This window comes from Thamnophis sirtalis, unplaced genomic scaffold (genome assembly GCF_051295495.1).
Source record: "Thamnophis sirtalis isolate CommonGarterSnake01/CBP01778 unplaced genomic scaffold, rThaSir2_p1.2 scaffold_2, whole genome shotgun sequence".
NCBI classification, from domain to species: domain Eukaryota; kingdom Metazoa; phylum Chordata; class Lepidosauria; order Squamata; family Natricidae; genus Thamnophis; species Thamnophis sirtalis.
This window is the reverse complement of record NW_028261382.1, coordinates 7,312,998-7,339,181: the sequence shown is the minus strand read 5'-3', so window position 1 is coordinate 7,339,181 and position 26,184 is coordinate 7,312,998. Positions and strand designations below refer to the sequence as shown.

The following is a 26,184-nucleotide window of genomic DNA, read 5'->3' as shown; positions in this document are numbered from 1 at the left end:
TCTGAAACAATTGTTATGTTTGTAACCCTCTCCTCGTACCTTCAAAATGTAAAGAAAAACATTATCTCTTTATCAGTAGACAAACTCCTAGTTAGCCTTGTTTCTCATGAGACAATCCTTTCTGACCATCCAGAAAGAAGATCTGTTTATTTTTACAATGATGGTCATTCCTTCTAGTCCACTCTTGCTTCATCAATTTCGTTTTGTGTTAAGAGATCTTTGGTGGTCCTTGTATATCCAATGTGTCATTTTGTAAGGATGCTCCTGAGCTTTCACCAATTGTGTGGGGTTGGTATCTTACCTAGATCATTGTTTTTAGTGATGGCAGCTGCTACCCTGGTTCTTGGGCCTTGCTTTGTAAACTGGTACCCAAATTTGAGAATTTGAGAATTCTCCTCCAACATCTGAGCAATCTCCATCTCCACTGCTGTACCAAGCTGTTGTCTCTGAGAAATCAATCGAATCAAATGGAAAATATCATTGCTGGTTCACAGCAGCGTCCCTCTTTATAAACAACTTTCAACCTAAATTGATATCATATCCTCGTCATCCATGCAACTTCATGCACAAAACTGAATTCTCTAAGAATTCAAAACTGAATTCTCTAGATCTAATATTTGGTGTGTGGTGATGGAGCTTATCATAGTCAAAGAGTATTCACTTAACCGTGCTGTTAATTTAACAGCTGCAGTGATTCACTTAACAATTGTGGCAAGAAAGATTGTAAAATGGGGCAAAACTCACTTAATAAATTTCTCACTTAGCAACATAAATTTTGGGCTCATTTGAGGACTACCTGTACAAAGTCAAGCAGGGACTTGCATTTTGAACAAACCAGATACTAATCCTTCCCCCCTGAAATAATTCCCTAGCTTTATTAACCTACTTTGTCACCGGAAGAGGGAAAATGCTAGACTAGGAAAATTCTATTCTCTTACAGTAACATATTTCTGTGTGTAAAAGAAACATTAATATTTTCACACTGAGGGTTCCTGCATGATTGAATTTTAACATACTAAGAAAAATCAAATATATACATTAAATCAGGCCACGCTGACTTCCGTCTTATTACAAGATCTCAAACAAGGCTCATCGTAAACAGCAACTTTTGGAGTCCAGCCAACCTGAAGGTCCACTCTGCTATCCTTTCCTTACCTGATTGTCAATTTTGATTTCTGCCAGTACTTCATTTCTTTTCAGAGCATCAACCAAAGCAAGGATGCCTGTCCCAGTGATAAAATTGGATTCTATATTTAGACTTTTCAATGTCTTATTTACTTTTAGCATATCTGCAAAAGCCTGAAAAGAAACACAGCAGTTTTGTTCCTGTTTGCCTTAAGAAATATTACATTTCAGAACTGACCTTTCCACCATTGTCACCTCAAAATAGTGTGGAAATAAGTTGAATGTGTTAAATAAGGTATAGTAAGGCATTCACAGAAAATTCAAAACAATGCAAGTCTGCAGCTTTTGAAACATGAAACTTTACACTGTTTATATTTTAGAGTGTTTGTTTATTCTGCATTATTTTCTAATACTTTTTATCAACCCAGTATTAAAATAGAATATGCAAGAACACCTCACCATTGCAACAGGGTCGTTGCTTCGAGTAGCTGCCAGGCTGAATTTTTTCACATGGTTATTGGTTTCCAGAGCCTTTGCAAACTCTTTAAGAGTTGGAATTGGGATGTTCTGCATAAGATTAAAAAAAAAACCTCTAGTGTAATTGCTTGAATTGAATAGATTGCAGGATAGTCATATAGTAACCTGGTTCTGTCAAAACTGTGTTGGACAGCAAAGTATCCCAAACTGTAAAAAAATCAACTTTTGAGCAGGTCTCTAATTTTAATTTGGATTATAACACATTTAACAAAGAGCCGAGGTGGCGCAGTGGTTAGAGTGCAGTACTGCAGGCCACTTCAGCTGACTGCTATCTGTAGTTCAGCGGTTCAAATCTCACCGGCTCAAGGTTGACTCAGCCTTCCATCCTTCCGAGGTGGGTGAAATGAGGACCCAGATTGTTGTTGGGGGCAATATGCTGACTCTGTAAACCGCTTAGAGAGGGCTGAAAGCCCAATGAAGCGGTATATAAGTCTAACTGCTATTGCTATTGCTATAATAATATTTGTATCCCACCTTTCTATATAATAGCATCAAGACAACTAACAAAATATTTAAAATAAAACAAGATAATTGGTCAGGCAAATAAATTAGGATCAATCTAAAGCTAATAGACATGTTTTTATCTAAATAGAAGCTTTAAAAAAAGGAAGAGGCACAAGCAACAATTCCACAACTGTGAGCACATGGTTGTTTCGATCTCACGCTCAAAAATGTTGTGTTTACAAGGCTGATCACTGGTTTTAAAAATGTTTCAGCATATCTTTTTGAAGGGAATGAAATTGCAATTCATCATCCTCTGAAGTATCATTACTCTAATCAGTTTTATGTTTGAGAGAATGCAAATATACTTTTGTTTATTTCAAATTCAATTTGAATGCTGACATTTAATATCTGCTTCATAACATCTTTGATGGATGAAGCTATAGTCTAGACACGAAAAAAAGCAAGACACATCTCGACATATTTTACATGTAAAGACTGGGACAATAAAACAACTGAATTTGACTTTGATAGAAGTACCTTTATGTTGTTCAGATTGACTTCTTGGAGAGTGGGATCATTTGCCTTAAGTCTTTGCAAACAGGCTTCCACATTTGTTGGGTTAGGTGGCTCTTCAAAAACAGGCTTGACCTTTTCACCTTTAACCACATCTGGGGGGGGGGGGAAAGAGCACAAATGCCTTCCGTCCATATATCATTAATGCAAACTTTTCTTTAGAAATACTTTTTTTCAGTAAAATGACATATGCATTCTGGGCCACCAATTATAATCTGATGGTTTATTTTATAATAGCTTTGGCTTTCTCATTTCTACAAAGTCATTTTTTGTCCCTTCTCTCCTTTTTTAAACATTTTTGTCCACTTCTAAAAATTTACAGCAATTTTTTAGGCTGCCTAGTACGCATGGCTGTAAATTTTGATTTTGCAAACACTTTATCCCTTATTCAAGACTTTGTTGACTCAACAGAAGGCTTTCAGACAAGGCTGTCAAGTTCTCTTCCTTTTCTTGTAGATAACGAGGCATAAGCATTCATACATTTTCATACATCATGATAATTAGAAATATGGTTTTGGCTTCCCTGATTATGTAAACATAGCCAATTCAGTAAAGCACGATCAAGCCAGGGCATAGCTTTAAGATCGTGTTAAGCTCATAGCCAGCTATATTTTCAGTTATGTAACTCAGTTCGTAGAAACTCCTAAAATAGATTCTTCACTAGCTATTTTAATTATATTTTTAAAAAAATACTACTGCCTTAAGGGGGAAAATATTGTTTTTGGAACAAAAGCACCTGACAGAGCAAATTCCTAATTCCTGCCTCATTCACGATGGGAATGCAGTTTAGGAGACCTGCCACCTTGGCCAATTGCTAATTGGATCTTTGCAACAATTATCATCATCATCACAGTGAGAAAAAGATTAGCAGCATAAGAAGTTTGATGGTTGTAGAACATTGCTCTATTGGTTGGTTTGATGGGATGCAGGGGAACGCGTCTACTTACTTTTCACAATTCCTTTGCCATCTTGACCGGTGGTTCCTTCATCAAACTTAGGGTTGTTGACTAAGTTATGAACTCCGAGGACAGCTAGAAGTACCAGAAATACCAGCAATAAGATGGCTTGAAAAGACCCATGGTCTCCATCTAGAATCTCCTGCTTTTCTCCTAGAATTCTTCCATGTTACCCATCAGTAGCTAATATGTCAAGAGGAGGATAATCAGGTGGATTGTTTTTCATTTAGGATGATCTACTTAAATTAGTTTATGCTGCTGTTTAGGAAAATGTGCCTCTTCAAAGAAGCTTACCAGGTAGCATTTCACGTAATTGAAAATGCAAAGTGTAACCCAATAAAACCTGCAGAGAGTAACTGCAGAAATTAAAAAAATGGAAATCATTTATATGAAAGCAGACGAGTTTAAACTATAGCAGTTTAATTGGTTAAGATAAAAACTATAGCAGAAAAGGACAGTGATGAATTCAGTACCTGTAAAAACTGAGCCGTATGATCCATATACTAAAGGTAAAGGTTTCTCTGTCAGTCATGTCCAAATCTAGCGCATGGTACTCATCTCCGTTTCTTGGCCGAGGAAGCCACGTTGTCCAAAGACAATTTCAGTGGTCATACGGCCAGCATGACTATATGCCAAAGGTGCACAAAACCCTGTTACCTTCCCGCTCAAGTGGTACCTATTTATCTACTTGCATTTTCATGCTTTCGAACCGCTAGCTGGGCAGGAGCTGGGGCGGGGAACGGGATCTCACCCCATTGCACAGAACTCAGGACTCGAACCCGGGCTGTTAGCTCTCCAGCACTCTTTAACTGCTGAGCCATCACCCTCTTTACTATCAGCATTCTAATAGCTATTTCATCCATAATGTATTTCTTAAGTGGAATAGCCCTTCCATTTTGGAAAAGATGTGAAGACTTTACCCATCATGTGCATATATTTCAATAAGTGTGGATGTCAGAAATCTTTACCAGCTGGCTGCATACCTACACTCTTATACAATAGCCCTGAGCAAATATTTGCATGCGGTTAACAGTTCTCTTCTGTTGGAAAATATACTTATGCACATGCTTTGAGTTCTGTTCAAACCTCCCTGTATACCTGACTGGCTCTTTAGATCTTTGAATATTCAGCATATCTGAATGTTGAACTCTTTGACTATCCAACATAATCAACACTGCCATTAAACCCAGTTCTAGAGTTCCTGTTGTTTGGTTTCTCAATCAAAGGAGTGCTGCTAGTGCATTTGTGGGATTCTTTTGGAGTAAGAGTCCCAGGAATAGGCTGCTGGAGTTTCGCAGGGGTTTGGGAGAACCTCTAGCTAAGATCTGTGCAGTTTGGAGAACCCCCAAATCCCACTCCTGGCTGGCCCCGCCCATCCTGCCCCTCCCAGGAGTCCCCACGCGGCCCGTTTTGGATGTCGATAAGTGCAGGGTGCACATGGAGGCTTGGGGAGGGGGAAAATGGGCCTACTGGAAGTTCGGGAAGGCAGGAAATGGGCCCGTTTCCAGCCTCCAGAGCCTGGGAAGCCATTTTCGCCCTCCCAGAGGCTCAAGCAAAACCTCCGGAGCATGGGGAGGGCAAAAACACCTCTCCCCCCCCCACACCGTGGTGCAGGAGGCCAGGCTCACCATGGTCACACCGACTCAGCAACCCGGCAGAGAACCCCTTGCTAAAAAATATTAAGCCCACCCCTGAGTAAGACTCCCAGTTGAGGTAGGGGAGTGTTCATATATACATCCGTTTCACCAAATGTAACCATATCTGTGTACTGTTGACAACAAAAGAATATAAACAATGGCTTGGAGTGGTAAACAAGTTTGAAAAGATGGAAAGGCTGACCCTGCTGTGAAGCAAACCAACAAAGAACCTTGCCACACACCTGCTAGATCGTACAGCTCCGTATCAGAGGCGCTGGCCAGGGCTTCTTCTAATTCTGGATCCAGAGTCACCTTCTTCTCTGTGTGGGTCTCTATTGGTCTCTCCTTGGGCACAAATGCTTTTCCTTCAAGACAGAAATGAACTGTTTCAGTTGAAGAGCATGATGGTTGTGAGCTGAGAGGAGTTCATGCTAAGTATCTACAGTACTGAGAATGAGTTCAGAGGAAGAACATTTATGGATTATAGATCAACCAGGGAAATGACCAAAATTCAGCACATGAGTGAATACCGACCCCATTTAGGACTAAATCTTAGGGTATGAATTTTGGTCATTTCCCTGTTGGCCTATAATCCATAAAAGTTTTTGAGTCCTGTTAGGAATATAATCTAACGGTTGGGTTGGCAATATATAAATCATATAGCAATGCTGTACCTGTTTCTTTAAATCATAGTGTAAAATGTGATTGGTTGCTGTTTCCTCAATCGGCCATAAGAGGGAGCCAGAATGACTGTTAGGTCTCTGTTTGTTAGATGCTGGGCTGATCTGATCTGAGTGTTTTGGAAGCTGGCTGTTAGAAAGTGCCGTGAGCTATTGTGAGTTTTGCAACTGCTAGCAAACTTTGAGTACTGAACTGATTATATGATACTGGACTATGTTATTTGGATTATCCCTTAACTGAAAGACATTGGTGACTGACTGTCTTATCCGTGTATGACTTGGACTGTTTGATGGACTCTGATACCTCTATTTCCACGAAAATAAAAGCCTATTTAAACTGCAGTGTCTCTGTATGCTGGTTTGTTCTCCAACACAACTCTCACAACGCTTCTCTGAACGCACTCGCTCTCCCAACCGGGAGCTTATTTAACAAGTCCCAAGGGGTCAAGTCCTAGTCAGCAAAGCTTGTGTAATTTAGAATGCAACTACAGGCCTTCTACTGGACAGCCGTCCCGCCTGTTCACACAGTAAATGCCAACAAAAGCAAACACTTAACTGCTGGTATTATTTTTAGGAAAATGATTCATAATTTCCAAATTTAAAAGCTGGCAATAAGGTAATAATTTTCAAAGGAATGCATCAGCTCTTGAATGTCTCGTGCATTTAACCTTTCCTGACTCAATCCCATAAGGCATACCGATGAATAAAATGACATATCTTCATTGCTCAGCCATGGGGTTGTCCTGTTTTCATTATTACATACATGATGTTGTTATCCTTACATTCTTCTGAAGGACTTAGGCCAAGGGCATGTCCGTTAGACTGAGTTAAGAGACCGGCTACTCCAAGACAATCCAGATAGTTTCATAGTTCTACGTTGGCTCTCCACTTTTAGGTGGGGTGATTCACAAAAGAAAAATAATAATATAATAATCGCATGTTGTATTTTTTTGAGAGCCAAAAGCACTTCTCCTTACTTACAAAGCAACGTAAGTAAGAAAAACCATCAAGGAATCTCTATTGATCATGGGAGCGAGAGCAGAAGAATAAGGTTGTGACTGCTTACATCCACTGTATGAATTTATGGCAGAGGTGAGGTTTGAATGTAGCCCATCCTAGCAGGGGTGGGATTCAGCCGATTCGGACCAGTTTGGGCGAACCGGTTCGCTCCAACAATCAGGTCGGACCGCCCGCCCCTGCGCTTTACTTACCTATATTCTCTTGGTTGATTTACACAGCAGAGCTGGTTGCCATGCCTCAGCTCTGTTACTCCGCAGAAGTAACGTGGAAGGTAAGTTTTGCGAAAACTGCGCACGTGCGCGGAGCAAAACTCGCAATCACCGAACTGGTTGTTAAACTGGCAGGATCCCACCACTGCATCCAAGCCATACCACAACTGTTCTCCGTTCTCCAAAGCCCTTGTTTCTCCTTACTCTTCCCTTTTATGCACAGACTTAACATCGCCTAAAGATCCAGTCTGTATCTCCAGACGGTGGTCTAGTCCCTATCTCCAGGCTTGTAATCTGTCCTGCTAAAACACCTGCAACAGGAAGCTTGTTTTTCTCAATTATAGTTTAATAAAACCAGATTTAAGACATTTTCACATAATGCTATTTCTACTTCCCCAGTCTTCCAAAACCATTTTGAAGCCAGGAACCTAATCATCTCCATTCCTGCTCAACGTGGATGACTGAGAACAAGCACCTCCACCAACAACAACAGGCAAATGCAAAAATTACCATCCAGATATTGCCTTCTACATGAGCTACAGAAGCTTCTAGAATTACAAAAGAGGTAAAAAAAAAAACGAGACACTAACTCCCATCCCGATTTGTCAACACGCCCTGGTTGTGTCTGGCCACTTTGCAAAAACATCTGAGGGGTTAAAATATGAGGAATACAACATTTGTGATGACGGCACAATGCGATCCGTTTGGGGGGGGCAGAAATTTTCCCAAGAGCTCCAATCCGAATCGCATTGTAGAACATTCACATGTTTGAGGGGAAGCGAAGAATGACTCACTTGAGGCCAAAGCTTGGGAGGTAAGTCAAGGTGAAGGAAGGGTTCGCTGCCCACTGTTTATACAAGCAGGAAAATCGAGCTAGCAATTTTTTACAGGAGCTATAAAACTGACTGGAAAGATTATATTGGGTTTGCTGATAGGGCTGCCTGTGAAATCTATTAGAGCGGGTTCCAAGTTCACCCTGCGTATATATTTGCTCTGGAATTCCAGTGTCAAAACTTAAAAATAAAAATTTTGTCATTTGAGCTCTGCTGCAGCTGGGAGGGGGGGGGGGGAACCTGGCTCTTCGGTCCAAGAAGGATAATTTGTGTGATTTTTGTGACGCAGGATCAATGCTGTGTGAGGAGAGGGGTTCTCCGGATCATGTTCGTTCTTTTGTGCCAAACACATAATGTGTTTGATTTCGACTTCATGCGTTGCATGGATCCATCCCACTGCTGTTGTTTAATGTTATATGAGAAGTAGGCCCCAACGATTGTTCAGCCAACTGTAGTTAAAGAAACCACAGCTTTGAATACTGTGCAAACTCTCAGCCTGTTCGATATACTTTTGATCTATAAAGCCACAGCACTCCAGATGTGTGAAATGGGCTTCCCAAGGCAGATATGAATATTTGCTAGAAAAGTGATCAGGTTATTTCCTCTGCTCTCCCACCTCCCACCATTCCCCCCCTCCCACCCACCCTACTGTCCTTCCACAGAGTAAATGAAACCATATGGAAAGCTTTAATGCATCTACTGGAACTCCACAAGCAGCAGAGTGTGGGATAATTTATTTTGTCCAAGACTTCCCTAGTGAACCAGTCTACTCCAAACAAAGAACAAAGGTGGGCTAGAAAGAAGGGGAGGGGGGGGACCCAGATACACTAGAATTTGGCTTTTAACGCTGCAATAATTAATCAGTGGAATGCCTTGCCTCCAGAAATTGTGGGTGTTCCAACGCTGGAGGTTTTTAAGGAGAGATTGGAGAACCACTTGTCCGAAATGGTGGGTGGCAGTGATGGCAAACCTTTACAGCACCGAGTGGCCAAACTGGAATGCGTGTGCATGCAGCATCGGAAACGCAAAGACCAGCTGGCTGGCGCATGCATGCCAGTTTTGGGGGCGTTTTTGGAGCTGTTTTCAGGCTATTTGCAGGGCATTTTCCAGGGCATTTTCCACCCCAAAAATGGCCCGGAAAACACCCTTCTTTTTGGCCATTTTTCAGATCATTTTCTGGTGCCCTGGCACCCGGGAAGGGCAGCGGACGATGGCGTGCATGCCCACAGAGAGGCCTCTGCGTGCCACCTCTGGCATATGTGTCCTAGGTTTGCCATCATGGGTATAGGGTTTCCTGCTTGAGCAGAAGGTTGGACTATAAGACCTCTGAGGTCCCTTCCAACTCTGGTATTCTGTTATACACGTCCATATACCAGATGGCTTCTTTCCCCCACCAAGGCCAGCAAATATATATGATCACACCTTTGCGCTACACATAAACCAGTAGGGTGTTCACGCCACATTCTCACTTGCTGATCGCCATACATATAGCCCAAGAGCGGTGCCAAAGCTGCCAGTTAAGTTTGCCATAGTGAAAAGTGAAAAATATTTTAATGATTGAATGAGAAAAAAACAAATTCCACTATCTGTCAGTGCCAGAAGGAAGTGCATGTGTCAGGAAGTCATTTAACTCACCATATTAAGAAGCAGAAAACCCAGAGCTTAGCCTAAAGTTTTCAGAGATTCTTGATGTGGAAATATTGGTTGCAAATAGGTAAAACGCTCCTTTTCCATAAAGATAGCAACGTTAGCTACTGGTTTTACATATCCCACTGAGGCATAATGCTATTTGCTTATTTGCGGCTGGGCGTGACATGTATAGCTTAGCTTCAGAGGTGGTATTCAGTTGGTTCTGAGCGGTTCTGACGAAGCGGTATTGGAAAGTTTGAGTAGTTCGGAGAACCGGCAAATACCACCTCTGGCTGGCCCCACCCCATCTATTCTCTGCCCTCCGAGTCCCAGCTGATCGGCTGGGTCTTCTTCTATTGCCCTGAACAGGAGAACGGAGCTGGAAAACAGGTTAGTGGGGTGAGGAGGGAATGGGGATTTTGCAATATCCTTCCTCTGCCACACCCACCAAGACAAGCCCACAGAAGCGTAAAAAAAAAAAAAAGGAATCCCACCACTGCTTAGCTTGAGGGAAACTTCAACCATGGTTTATTCAAATCATGGTTTATAGCTTGGTCTGTGGGCTCTGTTTTGAGTTTCATCAAAAAGTGATATTCTTAAGACTCCTGGGAATCATCCCTTTTATCAGACGCTTATTATTCACCTCAGTTGCCTGTTCCCGATTACAATTTACCACCTGATTTTTGCTTAGAAAGACTGTTTCTGCTTTATTTCAGCCAGTACTTCCCAAGCAGCTCAGTTCCAAGGAGAATCAAGCTTGTTAAGCTTTATAAATAATCACTCCCCAGCCATTTTTTTTTTTTTTACTGCAAGGCCTGCCAAAATTAAAAATTTTAAATAAAATAAAATAAATAAAGGCAGTGGTCAGAAACACCACATGCCTTGAATGTCCTGCCAACGAGGATCACGGCTTGTTCTTATGCAAGTATCTCAGTAAGTGTTGCCAGCTTTAAATCAAGCAAGCTCATCTCATCTTACATAACTGGCTTGGCACTTTTTCCTCCAGGCTCAAGGCCCCCAGGCAAAGGGTTATCATCCCGGCACAGCCGAGTTTTGCAGGATCCCAGTTTTAGAACACCTGTGGGAATAACAGAACTGGAAGGGACCCTGGAGGTCTTCTAGCCCAACCCCGTGCTCGAGCAGGAAACGCTATATACCGGTTCATACAAATGTCTCTCTAATCTCCCGTGTTTGGAGCACCCGCAGCTCCTGGATGGCACGTCCTTCCGCCGAATCATTGTTCTAATGGTCAGGACATTTCTCCTTAGTTCTAGGTTGTTGGTTCTTTCCTTGATTAGTTTCCATCCCTCGCTTCTTGTCCTGCCTTCAGATACTTTGGAGAACAGGTTGGACCCCCTCTGCTTTGAGGCAGGCCCTCAAATATTGGAACACCGTCCTTGGACTCTCCCAAAAAATTCGATGAGATGGAAACTTGAAAACAGGCTTCTTCAGGTTGGATTAGAAAGATGAAGATTGGGATAAATAAACTAGATCCTATTCCCTTTGGGATACTCCGAGAAGAGGATTCTGTGTTCGTTTGTAAGCAAGTCTGGTTTTCTCTGTCTCCACGAGATCAGCAAGATTGGAGAACTCAAGTCGATTTAGCTCAGCTACTGGATTATTGAAATCATTGCAGAGTTAGGACTGGCTTGTTTTCAGATGCCATGGCTTATTTTTCCCATCAGAAGGAACTCTCGCTTTGCCTCTCCCTCTGGCTGCAGTTTCTGCAAAGAATGTATTGGCCGGATAACTGACAGTTTCCCCCCTGTAGTCCACAGGCAAAAGGAGGACGGGTGAAATTGGCTAACGTTTTGTCAGTTTCCCTCCACTGTACTGTACTTTCTTCCACAGGGACAAACCCATGGCATCGTGTCAAGCTATTGTGAGGTTGTTGTTTTCCTGTTCATTCTTTTCACGTGCAATGGAGAGAACGTAAATGGAGATTTATTGCCGCAGGACCTACTGCGATCCGTGTCTTGCTTCTTAGCTCTCACTGCTATTCTTTTCACTCCCCCAAAGTTTTGTCAATATGAAGTACTGGGGACACACAGGCGGCATCCTTGCTCTGTCAACACACAGCAAAAATCCTTTCAAAGCTGCGGTACACAAAAGGGAGGAGACGAAAAGGGGGAAACGCCTCCATTTGGCACTTTGCAGGACAGTTTTAAGACGTTGCAGACAAAATTAATCTTGGCAACATTTCACCCATTTGACGTTCAGTTGTCTAAGGAGCTGCAAGGCTGTCAAGTCAATGTTCCCCTTTCAAAGACAGGAAGCTTAGAAGCTGTTAATTGTGGTGGAAGGTTAGCGTTCCCTCTAATCTGTGTGTGTGTGTGTATTTGTTTGTTCCAGCATAACTCTGGAACGCCTCGAGCAATTTCAACCAAACTTGTTACACCGATGACTTACTCTCTGGAAAAAAACACTGTGTGGGGAAAGACATCCCTAAAACTCCTCGGGGAGGTGTCTTCTGTTAAGATACAGCCTGTTGTGCCTTAAAATGGCTTCTACTGTACTGCCGTAAAATGGCTTCTACTCTACAGCGCAGTGGAGTTGCCATGGTAACGGCTTCACAATACTCCACCAGGGGACTCCCTCAGATAAGGAGGGGAAATCCAACATTAGAAATTACGTTCGGCCCGAACATTTTCCCCCTATAAATATATACCTGGGCAATGCCGCGTTATCAGTTAGTGTGGAAGTAAAACCCCAGTGTCATTAAAAACGAATAAATCCACAACCTAGCTGTAGCAAATCCACCTCTGCTGAGCTGAAAATAAATCAGATCATCTCCCAGGCACTGCTGACATGATGAGAATCCAGGATGTTCTCTTTCTACACCAAGGAGGCTTTCTCTTAGCCAAGACTTCTCTTTGCTAGGGACCTTCCATGCTAATGAAATGTATACTGTAATCCGGGGGGGGGGGGGGGGAGCTAATGGGAACAACTTTTCTAGGCAGGTAGGAGCCACAATATTTAAGCTAAGTAGTATTTGGCCATTCACTTACAGGCAATTAGCATTTCTCAACCTGGTTACGATGCTGCTAATACATTACTATTGTGAAATGCAAACATATACGCCAGGGGTGAAATGCTCTGAAACCTGCTACCGATTCGCTTCGTACGTGCAGATGCGCCGGAGGCGCTAAGAAGCCTTTTCTGATTCTGCAAAGGTAAGTTGAACAGCGGTGGGGTGGGGTGGGGGATAGCTGTGCTGTACGATTTACATTCGCTAGAAAACAGGATTTCTGCTTGGTAACATCTGTTTTTACTTCCAGTTCAGGGTGAACTGGCCTGAACCGGTAGCATTTCACCCCTGATATGCACCCCGGTAGCATTTCTTAGGCAAGAAAAACAAAACGCACAGGTACAGTATAGGTGGTACCTCGCTCAACAGTAGTAACTGTGAGAGGGATCTTGGAGTCCTAGTGGACAACCATTTAAATAGGAGCCGGCCGTGTACAGCAGCTGCCCAAAAAGCCAACACAGTTCTAGGCTACATAAACAGAGGGATAGAATCAAGATCACGTGAAGTGTTAATACCACTTTATAAGGCCTTGGTAAGGCCACACTTGGAATACGGCATTCAGTTTTGGTCACCACGATGTAGAAAGGATGTGAAAACTCTAGAAAGAGTTCAGAAAAAAGCAACAAAGATGATTAGGGGACTGGAAACTAAAACATATAAAGAATGGTTGCTGGAACTTTGTATGTCTAGTTTAATGAAAAGAAGAACTAGGGGAGACAGGATAGCAGTGTTCCTTTATCTCAGGGGTTGCCACAAAGAAGAGGGAGTCAAACTATTCTCCAAGGCATCTGAATGTAGAACAAGAAGCAATGGGTGGAAACTAATCAAGGAGAGAAGCAACTTAGAGCTGAGGAGAAATTTCCTGACAGTTAGAACAATTATTCAGTGGAACAGCTTGCCTCCAGAAGTTGTGAATACCCCAACACTGGAAATCTTTAAGGAGATGTTGGATAGCCATTTGTCTGAAGCAGTATAGGCTTTCCTGTTGAGCAAGGGGCTGGACTAGAAGACCTCCAAGGTCCCTCCCAACTCTGCTATTGTATTGTATTCTATTGATATGTGCCTTTTGCTAAATTTAATGGAGTGTATCTTGTTCCCCAACACAGTCAAAGCTTCTTACCAATTTCAGCTGAAATGCAAATAAATGTCTATGCTTAATACTCATTAGGGCCAATGATAGATGACTGACAGACAGACAGACAGACAGACACAAAACCACAACAAAACATATTTGGAATTTTAAAACACCCAAAACACCCACACCATTTCCTTTTGTAGAAATGATATTTCTCAAGTCCGTGCCTACCATTTTCTGATCGGTGCCATTAAATCATTTAGCAACTAATTACTACATGCTGTTGGGATGAGTTAATTCTGGGTGGAGTTTCCTGTTGTAGTTCTCTTTTCCGTGGAAAGAGACAAAGAAAGTTCCCATTTAACGCTTGAGTGAGAGAATCCTGTACATCAGCCTTCTTCAACCAGATACTTTGCAAGTGGACTGATACTACAAGTCCTAAAATTCCTAGCCTTTGGCTTGGGATAACATCCTTTTCCTGAATGAGAACCGTGAAAGTGGAAGGAAAAAAAAATGGATCAGAAAAACATGAGTCCTAACATTAAAAGTTACCGAAATACCTTGAGAAGCCAACTGGCAAATGTATTAAATCCTAGCGAGCCAATATGGACACAGGCCTTGGGAGTCATGGATTCCAAGCCTGATACTGGATCCGGGAAACATGGACAGAAAAAGAGTTTGACCAAGGTAGTCCACGAGCAAATTGTAAAACCAGCAACTTGTTCCACTTGTGCCTTTTCTTTTTTGTGGGGGGTATCGATTTTTGTTCTGAAATGATTTTAACAATTGTGAACTGCACGGAGTTGCTGGAAAACAGGTGACATATAAATTTAATTATCACATAACTTTTCATATCAAATGCAATTATACAATGGTAATAATTTAGGGTAAAGAGAAGGTGTTTGAACAAATTGCATATTTAAACCCTTGCAATTTGCATAGATGTTTGTGTGCCGTGTTGGGCATGGTTGTGGTGGTGGGCACCAACATAACCACAGACTCTCCCTTTCTTTATCCTTCACAGTCGGGGACGTACCTTTCTTTTCTCCAGTGAAAGGTACAATATCTTGTCGGTCTTGGAGCTCCAAGGCTTGCTTCTCCAAGTAGGACAACAACCGTTCTCGATCGAAAGGCCCCGTGGCAGGTTTGCTGGTCTGATCTTTCTGTCGAAAGCCAGCTGGTAGAAGGGCATTCTGCCACAGCCGAGCGTGAGAAACAGAAGGAATTATTCAGTCAGGAGGAGTTGAACATTTCCACAACTTCTTTAAATGTGAAATCTACCTCTTACGCACGTCTGCTTCAGAGCAAACAGAATTGAAAAAGGATACAGATAGTCGTCCTTTTTAATGACCCCCATAATCCCTTGCGGGGTGGAGTCTGGGCAACTGAATGGAGCTAACAGAATGTTTATTGGCCAGATGCCCTTCCCATCCCCAGGGCGGAGTTTTGTTCAGCACCTATATTCTCATTGTGCCCAGAGAGAGAAATATCTGCCTCTACCTAGGATCGAACTCACAGCCTCCTGATTGTGAGGCGAGAGCACCACCTCTAGGCCCCCACACCACCCAAAAAGGATAAAGATAATCCTCGACTCAAAACATTTGTTTAGCGACCCTTCAAACTTACCAGGGCGCTCAAAAAAGTGATTTACAACCTGTCCTCGCATTTACAACCATTGCAGCATCCCTTACCTAACTCAACATATAGTCACACAAAGGGCAGCTCGGGTGGGTTCCTGCCAGTTCTAACCTCTTCTATAGAAGAGGTTCCACAAATCTACAGTGCCGTTTAGAACCGGTTCCAGCTCCCTCCCCCATCCATCCACACATCATCAAGATGAAGAGCGAGAGGAGGAATTCTGGGAGTTGAAGTCCACAAGTCTTAAAGCTGTCAAGTTTGAACACCCCTGGGGTTTTTCTTTCTAAAGGGTTAGGGGTGCAAGAGTCTTGTAACTCGACAGCTTTAAGACTTGCCTGCTTCAAATGCCAGAGTTTCTGAGCCAACATTTTGGTTGCTAAGCAGGAACATTGTTAAGTGAGTTTCACCACATTTTACAAGTTGGCCACGCCTGCCCAGTCACATGGCCAGCAAGCCACTCCCACAGAGCAGGCCACACCTACAGAAGAGGTTCTAAAAAAATTTGCAACCCACCACTGGGGCAGCTGCAGGAAGGATCTCTTTTTTTATCTCAGAAATTACATTCCACTTGAGATCCTTGTAAGAAAAATGCTGTACACGCCACAAAATTGATTTGGGAGAAGTACTTCAAAGCTGAAGGGAGCTACTATTCATTAAAACGCCACCATTTTTTCAGACTTGAGTGGAAGTCTGAAAAAAAATTAGGTTCATTGAACGACTAGCACAAAGATGCTTCTCTCTACAACAAGAGCACTTAAGACTTATGTACTGCTTTACAGTGCTTTACAGCCCTCTCTAAATGGTTTACAGAGTGAGCAAAGATGCTTCCCTCTATAACAAGAGCACTTAGACTTACATACCGCTTCACAGTGCTTTTATAGTCCTCTCTAAGCGGTTTTACGGAGTCAGCCTCTTGTCCCCAACAATCTGGGTCCTCGTTTTACCCACCTCGGAAGGCTGAGTCAACTTTGAGCCTGGTGAGATTTGAACTGCCCAATTGCAGGCAGCCAGCAGGCAGCAGAAGTAGCCTGCAGTACTGCAGTTTAACCACTGCGCCACCAAGGATCATACCCTATAATACCACATCTGAATCATTTTCAAAGCACACACAAATCTAGTAGACATTAAACTGCAGTCCTACCCCACCATCACCCTCTCAGCATACACAGCATCTCTGGGCCATCACCACCTTCTGCTTCATGTGTCGCTTCAAACATTAGCCAAAGACCTCTTTGTTCCTTCTGAATGACTGCAAATTCCACAATCTATTGTCACCAGCCACATTGATGGAGTTGAAGACATCCCATGTGGATTGTTTATCCTAGTCTTGTGAACGTGGGCATTATATACAAGGGATTATGGTTCGCTGCGCCAGACATTGTAGATACAGTTAAAACTAACCATGAATCTAGCTTGCTATACCTTCAGGCGTTATAAACATTTCCTGCCTAAGCAAGGGGGTTGGACTAGAAGACCTCCAAGGCTCCTTCCAACTCTGTGATTCTGTTATTTAAGAGCTAATTTTGAAGATCAGAAATGTGGTTTCATTGTTTAAGAACGTACCTCTGGGTCTAGGTCATCAAGGACATTCTCTAGCTGTTTTAGTTCATCCTCAGAGAGTTTGTTCAGAATTTCATCTTCATTGATGTTTTTGTATTTCTCCAACTCTTTCCGGAATGGCACTGACATGTCTCTCAATCACGTCGTTTGACGTTTACCTGTCAATCATTCACAAGACACTCTTCCGGATCCCTGGAAGAAAGAGAGATGGTCAGTTCTCTCTGATAATTTACAAACCTTGCAGAAACGGCTCATTGGTGATGTTGTACATTATATGTTTTATAATACAAATATAAACCCTAATCTTAATATCTGCTTGGTTCTTTCAACTACTAAAAGTACATCACATATATTAAGCTAAAGGTTTCCCTTGCACATATGTGCTAGTCATTCCCGACTCTAGGGGGCGGTGCTCATCTTCACTTCAAAGCCGAAGAGCCAGCGCTGTCCGAAGACATCTCTGTGGTCATGTGGCTGGCATGACTAAACGCCAAAGGTGCATGGAGCACTGTTACCTTCCCACCAAAGGTGGTTCCTATTCTTCTACTTGCATTTTTACGTGCTTTCGAACTGCTAGGTTGGCAGAAGCTGGGAGAAGTAATGGGAGCTCATTGTGTTACGCGGCGCTAGGGATTCGAACTGCCAAACTGCCAAGCTTTCTGATCGACAAGCTCAGCATCTTAGCCACTGAACCACCTATGGCATCTATTAATTCGTTGCAATTCTTCTAACACTCCAATAAGAATTATTAGCAGTGTCTCATGGAATTCGCACAAGTCAAAGGCCAACTCTACCTACCTGAGCTTTCCATTGGCAAAGAAAAGGAGCATTTATTTTATCAATACGGGCTTTCTGTGTTCAGTTATATTATTTTATCTTTTGTTTTTTTTCCTTTCCTGGCCCTGCCTCTTTGCTTCTCCTTTGACTTGGCATGACTTGGGTGCCAGGTTGTCCCGTGGCCCAATCACAATCATTCACAGAGTCGAAGGATCTTCATCTGTGCGATGCCCGCGCGTGTGGAACTGGAAAGAATGAGATTTTTCCCCCCAGGAGAATTTCTTCCCGCACTTTCCTCAAGGTTAGTTTCTCCGTTCCAGCAAAAGATAGGAAATATTTGCTGACCTGGAAACTATTCTGAGTTTGCGCATTCAAGTTTACAACGCTCTTTGCCAACTAGATTCATTTATTAAGGTCTGCACACAGACTGACACACATGGTTATTGATGGATTTCTAAATACTAAGAGTGAGACAAGAAGTATTATAAATTCACGTGAGAAAGAAAGTCGTGTTTATAATTGGGACCAGTTGCCTCAAAATTTTCAGTTGCTTCCTTGTCCTTGGCTTCTCAAAAATGTTTTCCTCCCGGGGGGGGGGGGGAGGGAACATTCTTATATTCTGAGTAAAAGTATGAAATATTACCTTCACTATGACTTAGCTTCATGATCTCATAGTAATGTAGTAATATAGTAATGCGATTGTACTGGTTGGAGCACATGATTCTTAAACTATGTGGTGATCCCATGTACTATAAGTCATTCTTGGACTACTTTTGAAACTCAGCAATTACCTTACCCGTGTCACCCCCTTCTTACCAATATTTTGTTTTAAACATCTCAACAGATGACTCAAAATAAAGACATACTTTAGAATTCCCACAATGCTTCTGTCGTAGTGTCATTCTGAGAACAATTAATATATCAACCCTCCTTGAAGGGAGTTAAACATTGGCTCAAAGAACTACTCTTGCTGTTAAATTTGAAAAGTTCCCGATGGGATACATCAATTCTGTTTTTGAGTAGGGCCTTGAAAAAACAATTTTATTGTTTTTCAATTTTCAAATGTTTCAATATTTTTAAGTCCTTTTTTTTTTCTTCTCACTAAAAATTGTTTGAAGACTCTCTATCCCATTAAGAGAAGCCAATCAAACTCGGCCCTGATCCTTGTGGTCATGTTCAGTAGATGCTTTTCTGTCCATTGGAGGTAATTGTGCAGTTGTTTATGCACATCAAGCACACCCTTGCTTTGATCTAGAGAAGATGAAAGAGTTTCATTATGGAGGAAAGAAGGAAAATATCCCACTTTGCTGTGCCAAAAAAAAAAAAGGAACAACAGAACTGGACAAGAATAACATTTAATGGGTGTAGTCTGTCGACAGAAACAACTTTCATTTACTTATTGCTTTAGCCCAGTTGCAATGAGGACTATTGTCTTTATGAAAATCTGGAAAAATAAACAAAAGAAAGCAGGTTTTTTTTTCTATGAACCTCCCAGAATTGGCATCCCAACATCAGAAGTCATCCAACCAGATTACAGGTGGATGGTTGAGGTGCACCAAACTTGTGGCCTTCTAGATAATCCCCAGCTGCAACTCACAGGTCAGGTGCAGTGAACAGAACTGCTGTGAGTTCCTGTTTAGCATCCTCTGAAAACTCAATTTCTAATTGCTAGCAAAGTATATAAAGCATATCAGAGCGGACTGATAATCAAACCAGCCTTCTCTATCTTGATGTATTTCTTCCACATACGTCTTCATACTAGTTCGTAAAACTGGGCATTCCGAATTCTCTCAAACCAAAGTTGGGAAGCTGCGTTAAAGCTAGGTCACAATTGGGCTGCTTGGATAGATTTATTGTACTTTTTGGAGTATAAGATGTTCCGAAGTATAAGACACACCTAGCTTTTGGGGAAGAAAACAAGGGGGAAAAAATCTACCTCTGCCTCCCAGCAATTTGCCTCCTTGCAGCAAATAGCAAACAGCCTGTTTCAATTTCAATTTCAACACAGCCTCATTAGCACAAGAAAGAAAATCTGCCTTTGCCTCCTTGCAGCAAACAGCAAACAGCCCATTTCAGTTTCAGCACAGCCTGATTAGCACAAGCAGCTGAATGTTGGTTCGATCGGCCTCCCAACAACCAGCTGTTTCAGGCTGCAGGAATTGCTATTGCCTATTGCCGCCTCCACATGCTCAATTTTCGGCCTCCATGCATCCCATTTTCCATCCGTTCCGGGCGGCGTGGATCAAAATGGGTGGAAAATGGGGTGCACAGAGGCCAAAAATGGGATGTGGAGGTTGAAAATGTGGCGTGCAGAGGTAGTAATGGCAATCCCTGCAGCCTGAAACAGCTGATGGTCAGGAGGCCGATCCAACTGACAATCAGCTGCTTGTGCTAATCAGGCTGTGCTGAAACTGAAACGGGCTGTTTGCTGCAAGGAGGCAAATTGCTGGGAGGAAGAAGCCAAAGGGTGGGCGGTCGACAGGAGGGAAGGGCTACATTCAGAGTATAAGATGCTTATATTTTCACCCTCCTTTTGGGGGGGGGGAGAAGTGTGTCTTATACTCCGAAAATTACGCTAAATCCTCACTGACTGGATAACTTTCAATCAATCACTTATTCTTGATCACTTGCCTTACAGGGTTGTTGTAGAGAAAGAAACCAAGAGAAACAATTTGGAGAGCATGCTTAATATACATAATATTTCATGCAAAGCCATTATTCTGCCCCGCGTAAATTGGTCTTTTCGGGCCTCTCTCTCCTAGATGCTCCTTCCATGAAATCTTTCTCTTCAGAAAGAATTCCCACTTCAGAAAGCAGCAAACGCTACACTTTGTCCAAGGTCATAAACCGAAAATCGCTTCTTTGAATTCTTCCGGGAGAAATTCTCCATCTTGCTGTTTCGGATACATTTCTTTCTTTCTTTCAGAGATAACATTTCATGGGAAACAAGAGTGGCTCTATAAAAATGAAAAGACACATCTTGAAGAATATAGGGCACCAATAGTTGTGATTCTCCACACACACACCAATTCCACCATTCTCAAATCTTTCGATTTTAGAATAGGAAGAGATTTTAGAGGTCGTCTGGTCCAGCGGTCACGAACTGGGGGTCCATGGACCATTTGGTGGTCCGCAGAAAACTTATTTGCATTTTTATATTGCACTACATCAGGGGTTCTCAAACTACACTCCCTGGGCTGGATACGTGCAATGAACGTTTGTGTTGCTGCAGAGAGTCTCCTCCTTAGGGGTCTTTTTCTGCAGGTTGGAGGGGGGACAGAAATTCTGACTTGGGGTCTGCTCCAGCCTCCTGCAAGCAGATCAATAAATAGGGAAGAGGATGTGTTTGGAAGCACCTCTATTGCTCGCAAAACGGCCCCATCAATCCATCTTCCCAAAAATTCCATGAAACTCAGAGGTATGATTGATAGATTAATCAATGCAAGCTCCTATGGGGCCTTATTCAACAAAAATGAGGGTCATAACCAGCTATGCAGGCAGTGTATGTTTTTTTGGTCTAGATTCCCAGGATTTAGTTTTTTTTCTTTTTAATCTCTGTTAATTTTAACTTTTAAAATTTTCTTCGGACATGCTTGTTTTGGCCGACACATCTGGCATGGTCGCCTGCCTTGCTCTTAAAATGCACTGATGACACAACTGCAGCTGGATCACAAGGAGGCAGTGTCATCCGTGGATTTAGAAAGGAGATGGCACAAGAAAGACAACCCAATTTTCCAACAGTTCCCTTCGAACCTTTTGTGTTTTAAAACAAGCCTCTTAACGGAATTCTCTGGTTTGTTAAATACTAAACAAGTAATGGGACACAAAAGCCAATTTTTAAAAAAAAAGAAAATTGAGGTTTTTTTTTTTAAGGACACCCAATTTATAAAGAATTACTTTATATCAACCAACCCTTTTCGTCTTCATTCTCTATACAGAAACTGGGATCATCCACTCTACTCTGCCACAGATTGCTTCAAAATGACTTCATAAACCACAATAAAGACTCAGCCCTTATTTTACAAACCCACCACTGATTGAATCAAAATTAAACAAGTCATGGTTAGGGTCAGCAAATGGTGTGTGAACTCCGAACGTAAAGAAAGGAGACTCCAAGGAAGGTATCTGGGTTAAATCACAAGCTAAGAGGAAACTTGGGAGCAGTCCTGGGGGTGGTGGGGGGTGGAATACATTCTCATAGTCCGAGTGGGGCTACGGAATATTAAATTCACCCTGACTTGGCTCCATGACCTCATCTAGTAACCAGATTCTACTGATTGGCACACAAAGTCACTTCACCCACTACAGTTCCTACTTTCTAAGGGTTGAGTCTCAGAGGTTCAGAGATGCGGGACAGTCTTGCTTGGGCTCTGTCCATCTGCTGAAACCAACCCCTAAGGGCAAGGCTGTCATCTTAGATGTGCTTTCTAAGACCTTTTGGACCACCAAATTCATAATTTTAAATCCGCCCATTAATATAAAAGGCCTAATGACTGGCTGGGTGGGCATGGCTAGGTGGTCATGTGACTGGGTGGGCATGGCCAACTTGTTGTCACTCACGTCGACATCCCAGCCACTCCTCGCCTGCCCCCCCTCCACGGGGGTCCTTAGGGCCCCAACAGGAAGCAGCTGTTGGAGCTAAGCAGCCCCCCCATGAGAAAGTTGGCAAAACATCTGGCTCAGTTCAAATCGGATTTGACCGAGAAGGAGGCTCAGCAGAAGCACCTCACTGAGGACTTACGAGCATAGGCTAAGACCTGCGGGAGTTCAAGGCCAGGTACTGGCTCACTGGACTGAGATGGTCAGCCAGTTCCAGGCCATGATGCAGTCCCACTGGAATGAGGCCCTCCGGCTCTTTGCTACCAGTGGCGCTTCCCTCCAGCCTTTGCCCAAAGCCCCCCACCAGGAGGCTGAAGCAGACCCCAAGTCAGAATTTCCGCCCCCCCTCTGACCCACACAATAAACCCCAAAGGGGGAGACTCTCTGCAGCAACACAAGCATTCATTGCACGTATCCAGCCCAGGGGCCATAGTTTGAGGACCCCTGATTTAGTGCAATATAAAAAAATGCAAATAATTTTTCTGCGGCCCACCAAAATTTTATTGTGGATCACCAGTGGCCCAGGGATCACCAGTTGGTGACGGCTGTTCTGGGAAGCAAGAACCTTGGAAAACCACAGGGTTTTCCCAGATTTTTTTTTTTAGTCAATACCCTGCAGTGAGAGCATCTGCTGCAGGAGAGATCCATCCCCAAAAGATGAATTGGGGTAAAATAAATTCGATTTCCCTCCCTCTTCCTCCGCCCTCCCAAGGGGTTGGGGAGGGGGGGGATGGATGGAAAAGATTTATCTTCTGTATTCCACACTCATTTCCCGGAGAATCGCAGTCGGAGCGGATCCAAGCCATTGCCCAAACCTAGGTCTAAAACCAAAGGCGCCTGCCCCTCCCCAAAAATTAAATAGCCACCCAGCAAGCCGCATTGGGGGCGTGGGGGGGGGCAACTAGAAAGAAGTGTGCGCGTCTTCTCTTCCCATCCGTCCCAATACACCTTTCAGGAATTTGTAATTAAGAGACCTCCTTTTTAAAAAAAGGCTCATTTTCACAACATTTGGCGATTCTTGCAAGAATCTGGGCGGATCCTCCGTTTCTCTCTGTGTGCCCCCCCCCCCCACCAAATCGCTCGTCTGCTCATCTCCGGGCAACAGCAAACGGAGCATCCAGCACCCACCCCGCCTCGCCCTCAAAAGGCAGTTGGGCAGCAGCCGGAGCCTTGCAAGAGCTGTCCAGGGCTGGCTGGCACGGGATGCCCTCGCCTCGCCGTCTTCTTCCCCGCAGCAGCAGCAGCATCCTTGCTGTCGAGGGGAGGGCGGCGGCAGGCAAAGAGGCAAGCGACCCCGGGGAAACGGGGAAGGGAAGAAAGGGGGGAGATCGCGCAGGGCTTACCCAGCACCGCCTCCTCCTCCTCCTCCTCTTCCTCCTCCTCTCCCTGGCCGGCGGGGCCCTCCTCGCCCGACTGCCAGCTGCCCTCCTGCACCTCGCCCGGTCCTTGCTCCGCGCCGAGCCAAGCCAAAGCGCTGTCAAAGAGACAAGGGCGCCTTGCCCAAACCAGCCGCCACCGCGCAGCCTCAGTCGCGCCGCCGGGCACTATGGGGCGCGTAGTTCGAGGCGGCTGCCATGGCGACGCTTCTCGAGTGTTGCGGTGAGGGGGGGGGGGCGTTCGTGCTACCGTATATGCTCTGCTGCCCCGGCCGGAGGATGGGCCGGCCTTGCTGGGGAGCTCCCGGGAAGCAGTGGTCCCTCTCCCGCGGGATGCAGGGCGCTGTCACCTGTTGGGCTTCTTGTGAGAAGCATCCCCTGCTCGTCTCCCTCTCTCCCTCTCCCTCCCTCCCCTCTCAATCCCCTCCCACCCTGACCCCCCCCCCTCTGTTCATGGCAGAGGAGAAATGAAGGGATGCTTCCAGCGTTTCTTCCGAAGTGCCTGGGCTGGTTGCCTTTGATTTGCCGTTAAGACTTCAGAGACTGGCTTTGCAGCCTGAGCTGGAGTTGGGAGGGCAGAAATTAACAGATTAACAGAGTTGGAAGGGACCTTGTAGGTCATCGAGTCCAACCTACTGCCGGAAGCAGAAGACTCTGCACCATTTGCAGGCACAGTATAGGTGGTACCTTGCTCAATAGTAGTAACTGTGAGAGGGATCTTGGAGTCCTAGTGGACAAGCATTTAAATAGGAGCCAGCCGTGTGCAGCAGCTGCCCAAAAAGCCAACACAGTTCTAGGCTGCATCAACAGAGGGAGAGAATCAAGGTCACGTGAAGGGTTAATACCACTTTATAAGGTCTTGGTAAGGCCACACTTGGAATACGGCATTCAGCTTTGGTTGCCACGATGTAGAAAAGATGTGGAGACTCTAGAAAGAGTGCAGAGAAGAGCAACAAAGAGGATTAGGGGACTGGAGACTAAAACATATGAAGAACGGTTACAGGTATGTCTAATTTGATGAAAAGAAGGACTAGGGGAGACATGATAGCAGTGTGCCAATATCTCAGGGATTGCCACAAAGAAGAGGGAGTCAAACTATTCTCTAAGGCACCTGAGTGTAGAACAAGAAGCAATGAGTGGAAACTAATCAAGTAGAGAAGCAACTTAGAACTGAGGAGAAATTTCCTGACAGTTAGAACAATTATTCAGTGGAACAACTTGCCTCCAGAAGTAGTGAATGCCCCAACACTGGAAGTCTTTAAGAAGATGTTGGATAGCCATTTGTCTGAAACGGTATAAGGTTTCCTGCCTAGGCAGGGGGTTGGACTAGAAGACCTCCAAGGTCCCTTCCAACTCTGCTATTGTATTATTGTATTATTTCTGACAGATGGCAGCTCTTCTTGAAAGCCTCCAGGGATGAAGCTTCCACAACTTCTGAAGGCAGAAGTATGCCTCCTCCAATATTTGGGCATACCAGGGGTTGTGACACTAAATATATACCTATTTCCCTGGCTCAGCTGATAAAGGAGGAGAACCTTGGGGCTTAGTGGTTAATACAACTGCCTAATATGTAATATTAAGTAATGTAATATTAAATATTAAGTATTAATAATATGTAATATTATGTAATATTATGTAATATTAAGAACATGTTGTCCCTTGATCTGGAGAGTGAACCCTGGTGCCTAAATTCCTGATAATGGAGGGGTTAGGATATTTGGCATGCAAGATTTATATGGTGTTATGGTCATATGCAAATGAGATCCATCATCCACATTCCTCACTGAGATTTAATTTAGAGAGCCCCCGGGAGGCAGCTAAATCCTGAAGTCCATGGGTTGATTGTTCTCACTGTCAGAAAACTACAGCTGAGTTTGCACCAAGAGAACATCCCCAAGGAAAACTCAGAAGCAATGATTTATATACGACCGAAAATAGGTCAAGGGAGGCAGATGGGGCCCCTCAGGAAAAATATTACCTTTCCCTTTGCAGTTATTCCTTATCAATTAGAATGAAAACATGTCAGGTTTCCCTTAATTAGAAGGAGCATTCAAGCAATACTTTTGCCCGGATTTATCTGTGTCATGAAACTAGATTCTGCAAAGATCCTATTGCTTTCAAGTAGCTAAAGTGAAAATGTTCTTACCTTACCAATCCATTCCTATTGAATTTAAAAGTCTTCTTTGTTAATCTTAGAATAGAATAACAGAGCTGGAAGGGACCTTGGAGGTCTTCTAGTCCAACCCACTGCCTAGGCAGGAAACCCTACACCACTTCAGACAAATGGTTATCCAACATCTTCTTAGAAAACTTCCAGTGTTGGAGCATTCACAGCTTCTGGAGGCAAGTTGTTCCACTGATTAACTGTTCTAACTGTCAGGAAATTTCTCCTTCGTTCTAAGTTGCTTCTCTCCTTGATTAGTTTCCACCCATTGCTTCTAGACACGCCCAGTTCCTGCAACTGTTTTTTGTATGTTTTAGTCTTCAG

General features: G+C 43.6%; 1 protein-coding gene across 2 annotated transcripts in view; it reads right to left on the bottom strand.

Moving 5' to 3' along the window:
• Positions 1-23,810, bottom strand: part of LOC106538293 (tropomodulin-2) — a 28,122-nt gene extending 4,312 nt beyond the window's left edge. For both annotated transcript variants that reach the window (XR_015695420.1, XM_087704184.1), the window contains exons 1-9: positions 23,664-23,810; positions 16,948-17,136; positions 14,783-14,939; positions 5,515-5,637; positions 3,627-3,710; positions 2,644-2,774; positions 1,585-1,692; positions 1,156-1,299; positions 302-446 (exon numbers count right to left, since the gene is read on the bottom strand). Coding sequence is in view for 1 of the 2 variants with exons in the window: in XM_087704184.1 (XP_087560310.1) it covers positions 302-446; positions 1,156-1,299; positions 1,585-1,692; positions 2,644-2,774; positions 3,627-3,710; positions 5,515-5,637; positions 14,783-14,939; positions 16,948-17,073 (1,018 nt within the window). In the remaining variant the exon portion in view is untranslated. The remainder of the gene's footprint in view (positions 1-301; positions 447-1,155; positions 1,300-1,584; positions 1,693-2,643; positions 2,775-3,626; positions 3,711-5,514; positions 5,638-14,782; positions 14,940-16,947; positions 17,137-23,663) is intronic.
• Between the last annotated feature and the right edge of the window lie 2,374 nt (positions 23,811-26,184).